The 14,873-nt window shown below is 42.7% G+C and overlaps 1 protein-coding gene across 5 annotated transcripts in view; it reads left to right on the plus strand.

Annotated features, from left to right (window-relative positions):
- The window catches only part of LOC145349934 (STE20-related kinase adapter protein alpha-like), a 39,416-nt gene that overhangs the window by 12,402 nt on the left and 12,141 nt on the right, over window positions 1-14,873 (plus strand). For all 5 annotated transcript variants that reach the window (XM_080198622.1, XM_080198618.1, XM_080198619.1 and 2 more), the window contains exons 7-9: window positions 1,281-1,389; window positions 1,498-1,621; window positions 10,323-10,494. In XM_080198622.1, coding sequence (XP_080054748.1) covers window positions 1,281-1,389; window positions 1,498-1,621; window positions 10,323-10,494 — 405 coding nt within the window. The remainder of the gene's footprint in view (window positions 1-1,280; window positions 1,390-1,497; window positions 1,622-10,322; window positions 10,495-14,873) is intronic.

Raw genomic sequence — 14,873 nt, forward strand, 5'->3', positions numbered from 1 at the left:
TGCTGGAATCCGAAACAAAAACAGAAAAATGCTAGAAAATCTCAGCAGATATGACAGCATCTTTGAATAGAGAACAGAGCCAATGCTTCGAGTCTGGAAGATCCTTCATCAGACTTAGTGTTCCTTGCTTTCAACCCCACAGCCAATTTCTGTGTTGTTCATCTTTGAACTGTCCCCCGCTCCATCTTCCTTGAAGGTTGTGAGCCTTTGTAACATATAGCCATCATGGCACAGAAAAAGGCCCTCTGATCACTGATGGAGGTCTGCAGACCTATAGCCATGTCCGTCCAACTTTTTTTTGAAATCATTCATCTTCTCCACTTTAATCATCTTTGCAGGCAGAGATTTCCAATTTATCATCACTTGCTGCATAAAGATGTTGTTTCCTGCGTGCCCCGTCTCTCTCGCATAGGGCCTTAAATCAATCTCTCCTAATCTTTTACACCATCGGCTAGTGGGAGCAGCTTATCTTTGCCTACCCTATCTAAACCTGCCATGATCTTATACACCTCTATCAAATCTCCCTTTAAAATCCTTTGCTCCAAGGAGAACAACCTCAACTATCCCATCGTAACAGCCCAAACTAAATGGCAATCATTGTTGCTGTCATTTGATTATAAATCTTTAAATGAGAAGATAGTTACCAATGATGAGCACCATTTGTTTCCCCCCGTCTCTGACTTATTTCACCCATCTAAATTCTTGAACCCCCATTTCAACATTGAATTGTTCGCTAAATAATTGTAGAATTTTACCTCCACTTATACTTTCCTGAGTGTTACATTTGAATGTTGGTGATTTATTTGACCTTGGAGCATACGCTGTGCCCTTACTTGATGCTCTTATCTGATGCCCATGTACAAACACATATAGTTTCCAACGGGCAATCACTGGATACTGATCAGGGTGTGAAAGCTGACTATGTTTCCCCTAATTTTCCCATGTAAAGGAGTCTTGAAGCCACTCGTAGCACACTAATTGCTGCCTGGGCTATAACCTGGTAAATGCAGTTATCAACCAAATTTCTCAATAAATGAATGCATTTGACACTATGTGGAGCATGACATTATAGGAGCCACGATTTTTACCAAGCCAAAGATCTGTAAGTCTTACAATAGAGCGGTCAAAGAAAAGCTATTGCTGCTGATATGTTGAAGGAAGAATGCAGTTTGTTTCCCATATGCAGGAAGATGTGAGGTATACATGTTTTGCTGACCGCAGCCATAGTGCCTGACTTTAAAACAGTGCCACACTTTAGAGAATTTATACTTTCCTTTCAGAATGAGCTTCTTGTTTGGCAATTTCTTCGGCACCCAAACATCCTGCCGCACACAGCTGCTTTTGCACAGGGCAATGAACTATGGGTCACTATGGCATTCACAGCTTATGGTAAGGTAACATTGGGATAGAGAGCCATGTGCTCTGCATCCTGTAGTTAAAAAGCCACATTTAATCGATAAGCATGCATGTCCTGAGCTTACCTTTCTGGCCTTACAGGTTCTGCCAGCAGCCTGTTAAAGCTGTATTTTACTCAAGGCATGAGTGAAAGTCTCATTGCGCACATTTTTTATGGAGTCTTGAAGGCACTGGATTATATTCATCGAATGGGATGCATTCACAGGTAAAGTTTAGATTTTACAGCTAGTCAGTCTTTTAGCATGAATTTTCTGCCCAGTGCCACACCACATGTTTTAAACCTTTCCCATTGCTATCATCACTGTCACGTTATTAATGATTTTATGCAAGCGGGTTTTGGAAAAGGTCTAACCTCATGATGGTCTTTAATGTCAAGCATGCTCATAAAAGTGAAGCTGAACTACCTGTGGCAGGATACTGTTTTGACACTTTGGAGGCAGACATGTGAATAGCCCTGAGGGGAGATTCCAATGCTTCAGTGGTTCTCCACTTCCACTTATAAAAAATATGATAAATGTTGTAAAGCATAGCCCATAGAGAATGACTCAAATAGACAAAAATGCCTGATATCTCCTAAAAGGTGTAGTGAGGAGCTTTTATATTGTTCATTCAACAGTTTTCATTTGTATAGCAACTTTATAAAGTAAAACAGTTTAAAGTAGCTTGCAGGAGTGTTATAGGGCAGAATATGATACCCAGGCACACATGATGATACTAGGACAGGTGACCAAATGTTGGTCAAAACATGAGATTTTCAGAACTGTTTAGAGAAGCAAAGAGTGTAGTAAGTGTGTGTGAAACTTGGAGCCTAGTAAGTTGAAGGCACATCTGCCAATGATGGAATAGTAAAATTGGGATATGCAAGAAACCAGGTGGGAAGAGTGCACAGTTCTCTGTAGATTGTAGGACTGGAGGAGGTAACAGAGTTCGGGAGTGGTGAGTTCATGGATTGGGAGAGTGATATCTGCAATTCTCCTATTAAAGCCAAATTGTTAATCCAGGGAGAGAAGTAAGTTTTTGATTTTCTCCAGCAGTGTAGGCATTGCGCCGCTCCCATCATCCAAATATTGCAATGTCTTAGCGTGCATTCCTTTTATTTTGGTAATGTCACATCTGTAAACTCTATTGTCTTTCTGTTTTTGAATGATTATTAGATAATTATTATGTCTTGTGTAAAGACAAAAATTGCTTGTGTTTTTTTTGTAGTTGCTTGATGTGTGTTTCCTTGCCTGTACATTAAGATGGATCTAACCTTGCTGTCCATGGTGACTCAGTCAAATATTTTTATTGTTCTAATACTGCAATGTTGAAAGAACAACTTTTCTTAAGAATTTGAATGCTGCCTTAGCTTTTGTTACTCAATCAGTTTTATAATGTTCACACTGTGTTCCTCTATTGTTTTAAGACAGCTGCTGCTATTAATAAATACACATTGCCAATACTGTTTTAAATCTAGACAATTCAAAAAAAAACACTTTAAACCTTAATGATGACTGAAACAAATTCAAGTTAAGTGAAAATAGCATTAGTATTTTGTACAAAAAAAACCTTTGTCCTGGAGGACAGGTCACACCACGTTCAGTACCAGTCAAGGTGATACCAGTCCCTCTGCAGCAAGGCCTGGACAACATTCAGGCTTGGGATGAGAAGTGGCAAGTAACATTCACATTGCACAAGTGTCAGACAGCAAGCAACCCCAAAAAAGAGAACCTAACTATCTCCCTTAGACAATCAATGGTATTGCCATCAGTGAATCCCTTCCCATCAACCACACAAGGGTGACAATTGAGCAGAAACCTAATTGGACCAGCTGTATAAATACTGTGGCTACAAGAGCAGGTCAAAGATTGAGAATTCTGTGCTGAGTAACTTGCATTCTAACTCCAAAAGTTTGACCACCTTCCATGAAGCACAAGCCAGGAATGTGATGGAATTCTCACTTTGCATGCAAATGGAATGTCTCCAACACTTAAGCTTGGTACTGTCCAGAACAAAGTAGTTTGCTTGATCGGCATCCTATTCACTAACTTGAACGCACACTTCCTGCACTGTTGATGCATGGTGGCAGCATTGTGCACCACATATAAGGAGCACTGCAGCAACTTGCCAAGGCTCTTTTGACAGCACTTTCCAAACCCACCACCTCTACCAGCTGAAAGGACAAGAGTAATAATTATATGGGAATGTACCTGCCTGCATGTTGTCCTCCTCCTCGCATCCTGATTTGGAATTATATCACCTCTCCTTCACTGTTGCTGGGTCAAAAATCCTGCAACTCCCTCCCTTATAGCACTGTGAGTGAACCTACACCACATGAACTGTAGTGACTCGAACAGACACTTCAGTACCACCTTTTGAAGGACAATTCAGATTGAACAACAATCATGTACACACATGAACAAGGTGCAGGAGTAGGCCATATAGCCTACTTTGCCATTGAACAATATTATGACTGAACTGATAGTAACTTCAAATCTGCATTCTGCCTGCACCCAATAACCTGGCACCCCTTGTTTACCATGAATCTATCCACCTGTGACTTAAAAATATTCAAAGGCTCTACTTCCACTGCCATTTCAAGAAGATAGCTACAAAGACACTCTACCCTTGATGAGAGAAAAGATTTTGCCTCACCTCTATTTTAAATGGATGGCACCTTATTTGTAAGTTTATTCCTAGTTCAAGATTCTGCCGCAAGACAATCCACCCATCACGGAATCATAGATCCTTATTATAATGTGCGCCTAGAACTGTACATAATATTCCAGCTGAGGTCTAATCAGCATCTTGTATAGGTTCAGCACAACCTCCTTGCTCTTGTACTCTATACCCCTATTAATAAAACCCAGTATACTGTATGCTTCATTAATTGCTCTCTCCATCTGTCCTGTTATCTTCAATGATCTATGCATCCAGGTGTTGAAGTGGTGAAGGCTACCTCGCTAAATATTTTTAAGACGCGGGTTGATGGGTTTTTGGTAAGAGAGGGGATTAAGGGTTATGGGGAGAGGGTGGGAATGTGGATCTGAGCCACGACAGATCAGCCATGATCTTATTGAATGGCGGGGCAGGCTCGAAGGGCTAGATGGCCTACTCCTGCTCCTATTTCTTATGTTCTTATGTGTCTCTGCTCCTGCACCCCTTAAGGATTTTACACCTTATTTTGCCTCTCATGTTCTTCTTAGCAAAATGCATCACCTCACATTTATGTGTTTTGAACTTATCTGCCACTTATCTGCTCACTCCAACTTGTCTATGTTTTTTTTGAAGTTCTACACTGTCCTCTTCACAGTTTACAGTACTTCCAAATTTTTGAAATTGTCCCATGCACGACATCTGAGGAACACCACTACAAATCTTCCTACAGCCTGAAAAATATCCATTGACCATTACTTTCTATTATTCGATCAGTTTTTGTATTTGAGTTGCTACTGTCCCTTTTTATTCCATCAGCGATAATTTTTCGCACAAGTCTGTTGTGTGGCACTGTATTGTGTGCCTTCTGAAAGTGCATGTACAGCACATCAACAGTATTACCTTCATTGACCCTGTCTGTTTTTAAAAAATCCAGAAAATTAGTTCAACACAACTTACTTTCCCACCTGTCTTTGTGCTTTCAGCAAATTTGGCAGCCATCCCTTCATCCAAGTCATTTATATAAATTGTAAACATTTGTGGTCCTAGCACTGATCTCTGTGGCACACCACACGTGACTTCTTACCAATCTGAGAAAGACCCATTTATGCTACTGTCTGCTCCTTTTTAACCAGTCGATCTTTATCCCCTGTACCATGAGTTTTTCTATTCTGCAGTAATCTTTGATGTGCCACTTTGTCAAATGTCTGCTGAAAATCTTAAGGTAGTCATGATGTGGAGATGCTGGTGTTGGACTGGGGTAAACACAGTAAAAACTCTCAACACCAGGTTAAAGTCCAACCAGTTTATTTGATAGTAAACCCACAAGCTTTCGGAAACACTGTTCCTTCATCAGGTGTGTGGAAGATTCTGTAAAAAGTCTGACAACACCAGGTTTTAGTCCAACCAATTTATTTGATAGTAAACGCACAAGCTTTCGAGGTTTCCTTCTTCGTCAGGTGAATGGAGAGTTCTGGCCTCGGACAGAGCATATAAAGCACAGACAGTTTAGAGATTACTGATTAGAATGCGAATCTTTACACCTAACCTGCTGTTCAAGTCCTAAAGTGGCTGACAATGTGTGTGGAAGGAGCACTGATCACAGGTTAAAGAGATGTGTATTGTCTCCAGATAGCACAGTGAGTGAGATTTTGCAAATCCAGGCAAGTCACGGGGGTTACAGATAGTGTGACATGAACCCAAGATCCCTGTTGAGACCGTCCTCATGTATGTGGAACTTGGCTATCAGTCTCTGCTCAGCGACTCTGCGCTGTCATGTGTCGTGAAGGCCGCCTTGGAGAACGCTTACCGGAAGGTCAGAGGCTGAATGCCCGTGACCACTGAAGTGTTCGCCAACAAGAAGGGAACAGCCTTGCCTGGTGATTGTCGAGTGATGTTCATTTGTCCGTTGTCGTAGCGTCTGCATGGTCTCCCCAATGTACCATGCTTCGGGACGTCCTTTCTTGCAACGTATCAGGTAGACAATGTTGGCCGAGTTGCAAGAGTATTTACCGTGTACCTGGTGGATGGTATTCTCACGTGTGATGATGGTATCCGTGTCGATGATCCAGAATGTCTTGCAGAGGTTGCTGTGGCAAGGCTGTGTGGTGTTGTGGTCACTGTTCTGAAGACTGGGTAGTTTGCTGTGAACAGTGGTCTGTTTGAGGTTGTGTGGTTGTCTGAAGGCAAGAAGTGGGGGTGTGGGGATGGCCCTGGCGAGATGTTCATCTTCATCAATGATATGTTGAAGACTCCGGATCATTGATGAAGACGAACATCTCGCCAGGGCCATCCCCACACCTCGTTTACTATCAAATAAATCGGTTGGACTAAAACCTGGTGTTGTCAGACTTTTTACTGTGTTTACCCCAGTCCAACGCTGGCACATCCACATCATGGAAGATTCTGACCAGAGAAGGGCATATAGAGGCACACACGGTTTACAGAATACTGATTAGAATGTGAGTCTTTACAGCTAACCCGCTATTCAAGTCTTAAAGATGCAGACAATGTGAATGGAGAGAGCATTAAGCAGAGGTTAAAGAGATGTGTATTGTCTCCTTACAGGACAGTGAGATATTGCAATTTCAGGAAAGTCATGGGGGTTACAGATAATGTGACATGAACCCAAGATCTTGGTTGAGGCCATCCTCATGTGTGTGGAACTTGGCTATCAGTCTCTGCTCAGCGACTCTGCGCTGTCGTGTGTCATGAAGGCCACCTTGGAGAACGCTTACCCGAAGATCAGAGGCCGAATGCCCGTGACTGTTGAAGTGTTCGCCAATAGGAAGGGAGCAGTCTTGCTTGGCAATTGTCGAGCGATTGTTCATTCATCCGTTGTCGTAGCAGACCATGCAGACGCTACGACAATGGATGAATGTATGGAGACAATACACATCTCTAACCTCTGCTTAATGCTGTCTCCACTCACATTGTCTGCATCTTTAAGACTTGAATAGCAGGTTACTTGTAAAGACTCGCATTCTAATCAGTATTCTGTAAACCGTGTGTGCCTCTATATGCCCTTCTCTGGTCAGAATCTTCCACACACCTGACGAAGGAACAATGTTTCCGAAAGCTTGTGGGTTTACTATCAAATAAACTGGTTGGACTTTATCCTGGTGTTGTGAGACTTTTTACTGTGAAAATCTTAAGTACCGTCCATCCATTGGTTCCCCATTATCCACAGCATGTTACTTCCACAAATAACTCAAAGGTTGGTTAAACATGAGTTCCCTTCTACAAAACCATGTTGGCTCTGCCTGATTGCCATATCCTGCTATAATTTCTTGAATGATAACTTGTAACGTTTTCCCTATGACAGACATTAACTGGCCTGTTTCCCACTTAGTGTTTCCCTCCTTTTTTGAATAATGGATTACATTTGCCATTTTCCAGTTGAATGAGACATTCCCTGAATCCAGGGAATTTTGGAAAATGAAAACCAATGCATTGTCTATCTCATTAGCCACCGACCCTGGGATCTAATAGAGGTATATAAGATTATGAAGAGTATAGATAGAGTAAACAGAGGTAAGCTATTTCCTATGATAGAGACACATAGGACAAGGGGCCATGGACTTAAGGTGAGGGGGGAGAGTTACAACACAGATATTAGAGGGAGGTTTTTCACACAGAGGGTGGTGGGGGTATGGAATGCTCTGCCAAGTAATGTGGTGGAGGCAAACACGCTAGTGTTATTTAAGAGTAACTTAAACAGGCACATGAGAGGGTTGGAGATGGGTGGATATAGGAGATTGTTTTAAATAAGGGTCATTAGCATTGGGGTGTCCCTGGTAAGGTAAATGGATTTGGTACAATAATAATGTTTTTTCCCTTTTCATTCACAGGTTTTAAGTAGGTCCGCCTTGTGCCCAACGAGGGGCGTACACACGATGGGTCGTACTTGGGCTGCTCTTGGTTGTTCGAGATTGGCCTAGTGCTTCATGTCATTAGTGTGTGCCTAAACTGGACCAGATACTGGGCAAGACGACAGCTCAGTGACTATCACTGATTGCTGTGCAGACACATGGATTTGGGCTGGTGTCTGTGGGAGTTTGCACATTCTCCCCGTGCTTGCGTGGGTTTTCTCCAGTTTCCTCCCACAGCCCAAAGGTGTGCTTGTTAGGCTGATTGGCAGTAATAAATTGTCCCTAAATCAGTTTCCCTCAATCTGGATGGCCATAAAACATTAGACAAGAATCGTGGGTGGAGAGGGGGACTGGTGGTGTTGAGATGGCAGCGCGGGCTCGTTGGGCCTGTTTCCCGGGCTGTTTTTGTTCTTTGTATGGTGGCACAGTGTTTAGCATTGCTGCCTCACGGCATCACGGATCCAGGTTCAATTCTGGCCTTGGGTCACTCTGTGTGGACTTCGCACATTCTCCCCATGTCTGTGTGGGCTTTGAGTGCTCTGGTTTCCTCCCACAGTCTAAAGATGTGCAGTTAGATTAATTGGCCATGCTAAATTGCCCTTTAGTGTCCAAAGATGTGTAGGTTAGGGGAATTAGCATGATAAATACTTGGGGTTATGGGGATAGGGCTGGGTAGGATTATTGTCATGCAGGCTTTATGGGCCGAATGGCCCCCTTCAGCACTGTAGGGATTTTGAGTACCTGGGCATTTGTCAGCTCCAACAATTTATTCAGTACCACTTCTCTGGTGATTGTAATTTTCCTAAGTTTGCCCCTCTCCCTTCCATGTTCTGATTTATTGCTGCACCTGGGATGCGACTTGTATCTTTTGTAGTGAAGACTGATGCAAAACACCTGTTTAATCCATCTTCTATCTCCTTATTTTCCATTATCAATTCTCCAGGGTCATTTTGTTAACTCATGTCCTTTTTGAATATTTTGAGGAATGCTTACTTTCTATTTATACATTTCTGATTAGCTTTTCCGTATTCTAATTTTTAATTAATCTTTTTAGTTATCCTTTGTTCCTTTTATATTCTCTCCAGTCTTCTAACCTTCCATCTATCTTTGCACAATTACATGCAAGTTTGACACTGTCTTTTTAACCCTTCTGGTTAACCAAGGATGGTTTGTCTTTTCATTTGTCTTTTCCTGGGTCATTGAAGTGTATTCTGAAATATCCCCTTGAATGTTTGCCACTGTATCTTTATTGACCTGTCCCTTAGTCTAATTTGCCAATTCACTTTAACCAAGTCTGCTTTCATGCCTTCTTAATTGCTCTTGTTTAAGTTTAATGACTGTTGCAGTTCCATTCCCCTCTCACTCAAATTGAATATAAAATTCAATTATATTATGGTCGCTGTTACCGAGGGGTGCTTTCACCATTAGATCATTAATCCCACCTTGTTGCACAATAACAGGTCCAGTATAGTCTGCTATCTGGTTGGCTCCAAAACATACTGTCCAAAGAAACTATCCCAGAAATATTCTATGAACTCCTCATCTAGGCCAGCTTTGTCCATCTGATTTTTCCAGTCTATATATCAGTTAAAATTTCCCTATGATTACCCCATGTCTTTCTGACAAGCTCCCATTTTTGTTTCCTTTTATGCTCCACCCTACCATGTGGCTGTTTGAGTGTCAAGGTCAGTTAGCTCATCTATCCTGCAGCCCCCCACTCCCATCAAAACAAGCTGAAATAATTCTCAAATCTGAACAATTGTATAGGCTGGGGCTCCTGCACTCCTGAACTCCTGCCCTCTGGGTCATCTGTACCTATCTCATTGGCATTCACACCCTCTTGTCTGACTAAATCAGAAGCCGTTTTCCTAATGGATGTGACTGCCTTCTGGAATAAAGTATTCAGTTAACTTTTCCCTTCCCTAGTGTGCTGCCGTGTTGCCTCTGAGCCAAAGCTCCTGCAGCTGCAAATACTTGCTGCAGATATTACACTGGTAAACAGATCCTCCCACGTCCTGCAATTGCAGCGTATCATCTGCCCTGCTATCTCCAAGTGTTGACTTTGCTATTGACACCCAAAATCCATGAAATGATTTTTTTCAACTTTGACTATGTTTGTGTAATTTTCTTTTGGCTTTTGTCAATAAAGTGAATCTCAAGTAAAATTTGAACAGTTGGTGCAGACAGCTGTTTGCTGAAAAGTGCAAAGAGACTGGCCCAGAGGTAGGGAATTAAGGGTTATGATGAGCGGACAAGTAAGCAAAGCTGAGTCCATGAAAAGATCAGCCATAACCTTACTGAATGGAGGAGCAGGTTTGAGGGGCCAGATGGCCTAACTCCTGCTCCTTGTTCTTGTGTTCTTACATCAGTTTCTGAAGCTTTTTTCTTTTTCTTCAACAGATGTGTTAGACCCAGGCACATTCTTATATCTGGGGAAGGACACATTTATCTCACTGGTCTGCATGGTCTCTACAATATGGTCACAGATGGACAAAGATTAAAGCTTGTGTATGATTTCCCAGAGTACAGTGCTTCTGTTTTGCCTTGGCTGAGCCCTGAAGTTCTCCAGCAGGTTTGTTGTCTGCTTGCCTACAACTGGAACTTGCCTTCTTAACTAACTTAAATTTGTGCAGTGAATGCAGAATAACTGGTTTATCTAACTGAGTACCTCATTTTGCAAGTGATTTTATTGTATTGCTTCCAGAAAATAATGTCTGGAATTATTTGTCTGGGTGGTGTTTCAAGCAGATTTAATGGTTTTATACAACGGAAGCACTTTTTTTTGCTTCCATGGAACTAATATATTTCACAGTATAGGAACAGAGGGTAGGACGTTCAGTCTTTCTTGTATCTTAACACCATGGCTTATAATTATGGCAACCACCCCAAGGGACTCCACCACTTTGCCATCTCCATCTCACTTAAGTTAGCACTGCTGCCTCACAGCGACAGGGACTCAGCTTTAATTCAGCCTTGAGTGACTGTGGAGTTTGCATGTTCTTCCCATGTCTGGGTTTCGCCCGGGTGCTCCAGTTTCCTCTCATACCCCAAAGATGTGCAGATTAGGTTGATTGGCTATGCTAAATTGACTCTTAGTGTCAGGATTAACAGGCTTAGTTTATGGGGTTACAGGGATAGGACCTGGGTGGGATTGTTGTTGGTATAGGGACCGAATGATTTCCTTTTGCACTGTGGGGATTCTATGGCTTCCCTCCCCCGTCCCCAAAAGAAGCCCTTATGTGGACAATTAATGTTCTAAAAATCATTTCACAGGATGTGGGTGTTGCTGGCTAGGCCAACATTTATTGCCCATCTGTTTGTCCTTCAGAAGGTGGTGGTTAATTAAAGCCCAAGCAAGGCTCCCTTCTTGCTGCTGTTGGTATGGCAGAAGGGCCTGTCACCATACGTCAGGCATAACAAGCAAACCTGTGTGGGGTATTTGTGGTTTCCTAGGGAAAGGTACCTTATCAAGTGACCTGCCATTGGAAAGAGAGGGTGGCCCAGTAAGGGCCAACCCCCTGGCCTTGCTGCAGGATTCCTGCAATGTCTTAACTATGTTAGAAGTTGTGGGTTTTAAAGAAAAAGACATGGTTTGTATACACAGTTTCAAGTAACACGCAACAGGTTTATTGGAAGGCTGTTATATGCACAGAACAGAAAATGAAGCTGTGAAACACCCTAATGACATCACCATCAAATCTTTTGATCAGCTTTTAAAGCAATCATGCAACTTAAATGTATAACAACCCCTATCCTGCAAAACTCCTCCCACCATCACTTATATCTGGCCTGGGAAATCGCTGGGATTCATGAGCTCCAGTGAGTGTCATTCTGGCAGCAGCTGCCTCCTCACTACTATTAAACAAAAGAACTGCTGGCATCCGGTCGGCACCTCTCAGTGGACAGGGCTTTCCAAAGTCCTGATCACCTGAAAGGCCAGCTAGAACCCTCACTCACCTGATTAGCTGGTAATTTGGTCGATCTTTCTCAAAGGAGTTAATAATGTGGAGGAAGTCTCACTGGCTCGCCAATCAGCAGCCAGGGTCCCCTTTACATTGATCAGCTCCCCTATCTACCTCATTTAGTTCCCTGTTTTCCTATCAAATCTTCTAATTGTTTTAAGCACTTCAAATAGATCACTCTTAACATTCTATATATAAAAGAATACAAGCATGTGAATTCAGCCTGTCTTTGCCAGTATACTCAAAACAGGATTCACCGCCTGCTGTTGTGAATCTCAAGGAAATCTAGTTTCGTGGCATTAGAGTTTTTGTTAGAAACATATAAACTAAAAGCAGGAGTAGGCCATTCAGCCATTCAAGCCTGCTGTGCCATTCATTTTGATCTTCCCCTCACGCCCATATCTCTTGATCCCTTCAGCCCTTCTTGAAATCAGCCAATCTTTTGGCCGCAACTACATGCTAAGGTAGTGAATTCTACACATTCACCACCCTCCAACTGAAGAAAAATGTCTCCTCGCCACTATTGTAAAAGATTTACCCCATATGCTGAACTATGACTTCTAGTTCTGGACTCTCCTGACATTGGCAACATTCTTTCTGAATCTACCCTGTCTAACCCTGTGAAAATTTTAAGTTTCTGAGATCCCCTGTCACTCTTCTAAACTCCAGAGAACATAATCCTAACTGACTTAGTCTCTCCACATATGACAGACCTGCCATCCCAGGAATCAGCCTGGTAAACCTTTGCTGTATTCCTTTTATAACCAAGGACATCCTTCCTCAGATAAGGACATCAAAACTGTACATAATACTCTAGGTGTGGCCTCACTAGCACCCTATACAATTGCTGCAAAACATCCCTATCCCTATCCCCTTGCTATGAAGGCCAACATACCATTTGACACCTTTTACTGCCTGTTGTACCTGAATGCTTGCTTAGTGACAGATGCACAAGGACACCAAAGTCTTGCTGAGTATCCACCTCTCTCAATTTACATCGATTTAAGTATTAATCTGTTTTCCTATTACAACTGGATAACCTACATTTATCCACATTATACTGCATCTGCCATGCATATGCCCATACACTCAGCCTGTCCAAATCATGTTGAAGCATCTCTGCATCCTCTTCACAGCTCACCCTCCCACCCAACTTTGTATCATTTGCAAATGTGGAGATAGTGCATTCAATTCCCTCTTCCAAATCATTTAATATATAATGTGTACAGTTGGGGTCCTAGCACAGATCCCTGCAGAACCCCACTAGTCACTGACAGCCAATCAGTAATAGACCCATTTATGCCAACTCTTTTGCTTTCAACCATCTTAAGATGTTATCTATAATCCCACGTGCTTTAACTTTACATAGTAGTTTGTTATGTGAGACCATGTGAAAGTCTAAATGAACCACATCCACTGGTTTTCCTCAGTCAATTCTATTAGTTACATCCTCAAAGAATTCAAATAGATTCACCAACCACGATTTCCCTTTTGTAAATTCATGCTGCTGACCTTGTCTGATTATACCATGCCTTCCAAATGCTGAGTTACGAAATCCTTGATAATGGACTTTAGCAACTTGTCCAGTACTGACGTTAGGCTCACTGGGCTACAGTTCCCTGGTTTTTTTCTCTACCTCCCTTTTGAATAGTGGGTTTACATCAGCCATCCTCCAATCTGTAGGAACCAATCCAGAGTCCAAAGAATTCTGGAAAATAACCACCAATGGGTCTACTACTTTCAGGGCCCCTTCCTTAAGTAATCTGGGATGAAGATTATCAGGACCTGGCGATTTTATCCACCTTCAATCCCATCAATTTCCCCAAAACCATTTCTCTGCTAATGCTGATTCCCCTTAGCTCCTCACTAAAACTTGTTTTCCTCAGAACTTCTGGTACATTATTCATGTCTTCCTTTTGTGAAGACTGGAGCAAAGTATAAATTTAATAGCTCAGCCATTTTCTTTATGAATTTTCCTGTTGTAAGGGGCCTAAATTAAGTTTTGTCAATCTTTTTTTCTCTTTGTATACCTAATAAGTTTTTATGTTTCCCATTAACATAAGAACATAAGAAATAGGAGCAGGAGTAGGCCATCTAGCCCTTCGAGCCTGCCCCGCCATTCAATAAGATCATGGCTGATCTGTTGTGGCTCAGTTCCACTTTCCCGCCCTCTCCCCATAACCCTTAATCCCCTCTCTTATCAAAAACCCATCAACCCGCTTCTTAAAAATATTTAGCGAGGCAGCCTCCACCACTTCAACGGGCAGAGAATTCCAGAGATTCACCACCCTTTGAGTGAAGAAGTTCCTCCTCAACTCCGTTCTAAACCGCCTCCCCTTTATCTTGAGGCTGTGCCCCCTAGTCCTACTGTCTTTTTTGAGCGGGAAGAGTCTCTCCACCTCTATCCTATCCATCCCATTCATCATCTTATACGTCTCAATGAGATCTCCCCTCATTCTTCTAAACTCTAGCGAGTACAAGCCTAGTTTATTCAGCCTCTCCTCATAGCTCAACCCCCTCAACTCCGGTATCAGCCTAGTAAACCTCCTCTGCACTCCCTCCAGGGCCAAAATATCCTTGCGCAGGTGCGGCGCCCAAAACTGCACACAGTACTCCAGCTGCGGCCTCACCAATGCCCTATACAGCTGCAGCAAGACCTCCCTACTTTTATATTCAATCCCCCTCGCTATGAAGGCCAGCATCCCATTCGCCTTCCTGACCACCTGCTGCACCTGCAAGCTGGGTTTTTGCGACTCATGCACAAGGACCCCGAGGTCCCTCTGCACCGTCGCCTGCTGCAGTTTTTCGCCACGTAAGTAATAGTCCTTCCTACCATTCTTCCTACCAAAGTGGACCACCTCACACTTGCCAACATTAAATTCCATTTGCCATTTCCTGGCCCATTCGCCCAGCCTATCTAGATCCTTCTGCAGACTCTCCACACCCTCCGCACAATTTGCCTTTCCCCCAATCTTGGTGTCACTTACTT

Source organism: Carcharhinus amblyrhynchos, chromosome 11 (assembly GCF_965287045.1).
Source record: "Carcharhinus amblyrhynchos chromosome 11, sCarAmb.v2.hapA, whole genome shotgun sequence".
In the NCBI taxonomy this organism is placed as follows: Eukaryota; Metazoa; Chordata; class Chondrichthyes; order Carcharhiniformes; family Carcharhinidae; genus Carcharhinus; species Carcharhinus amblyrhynchos.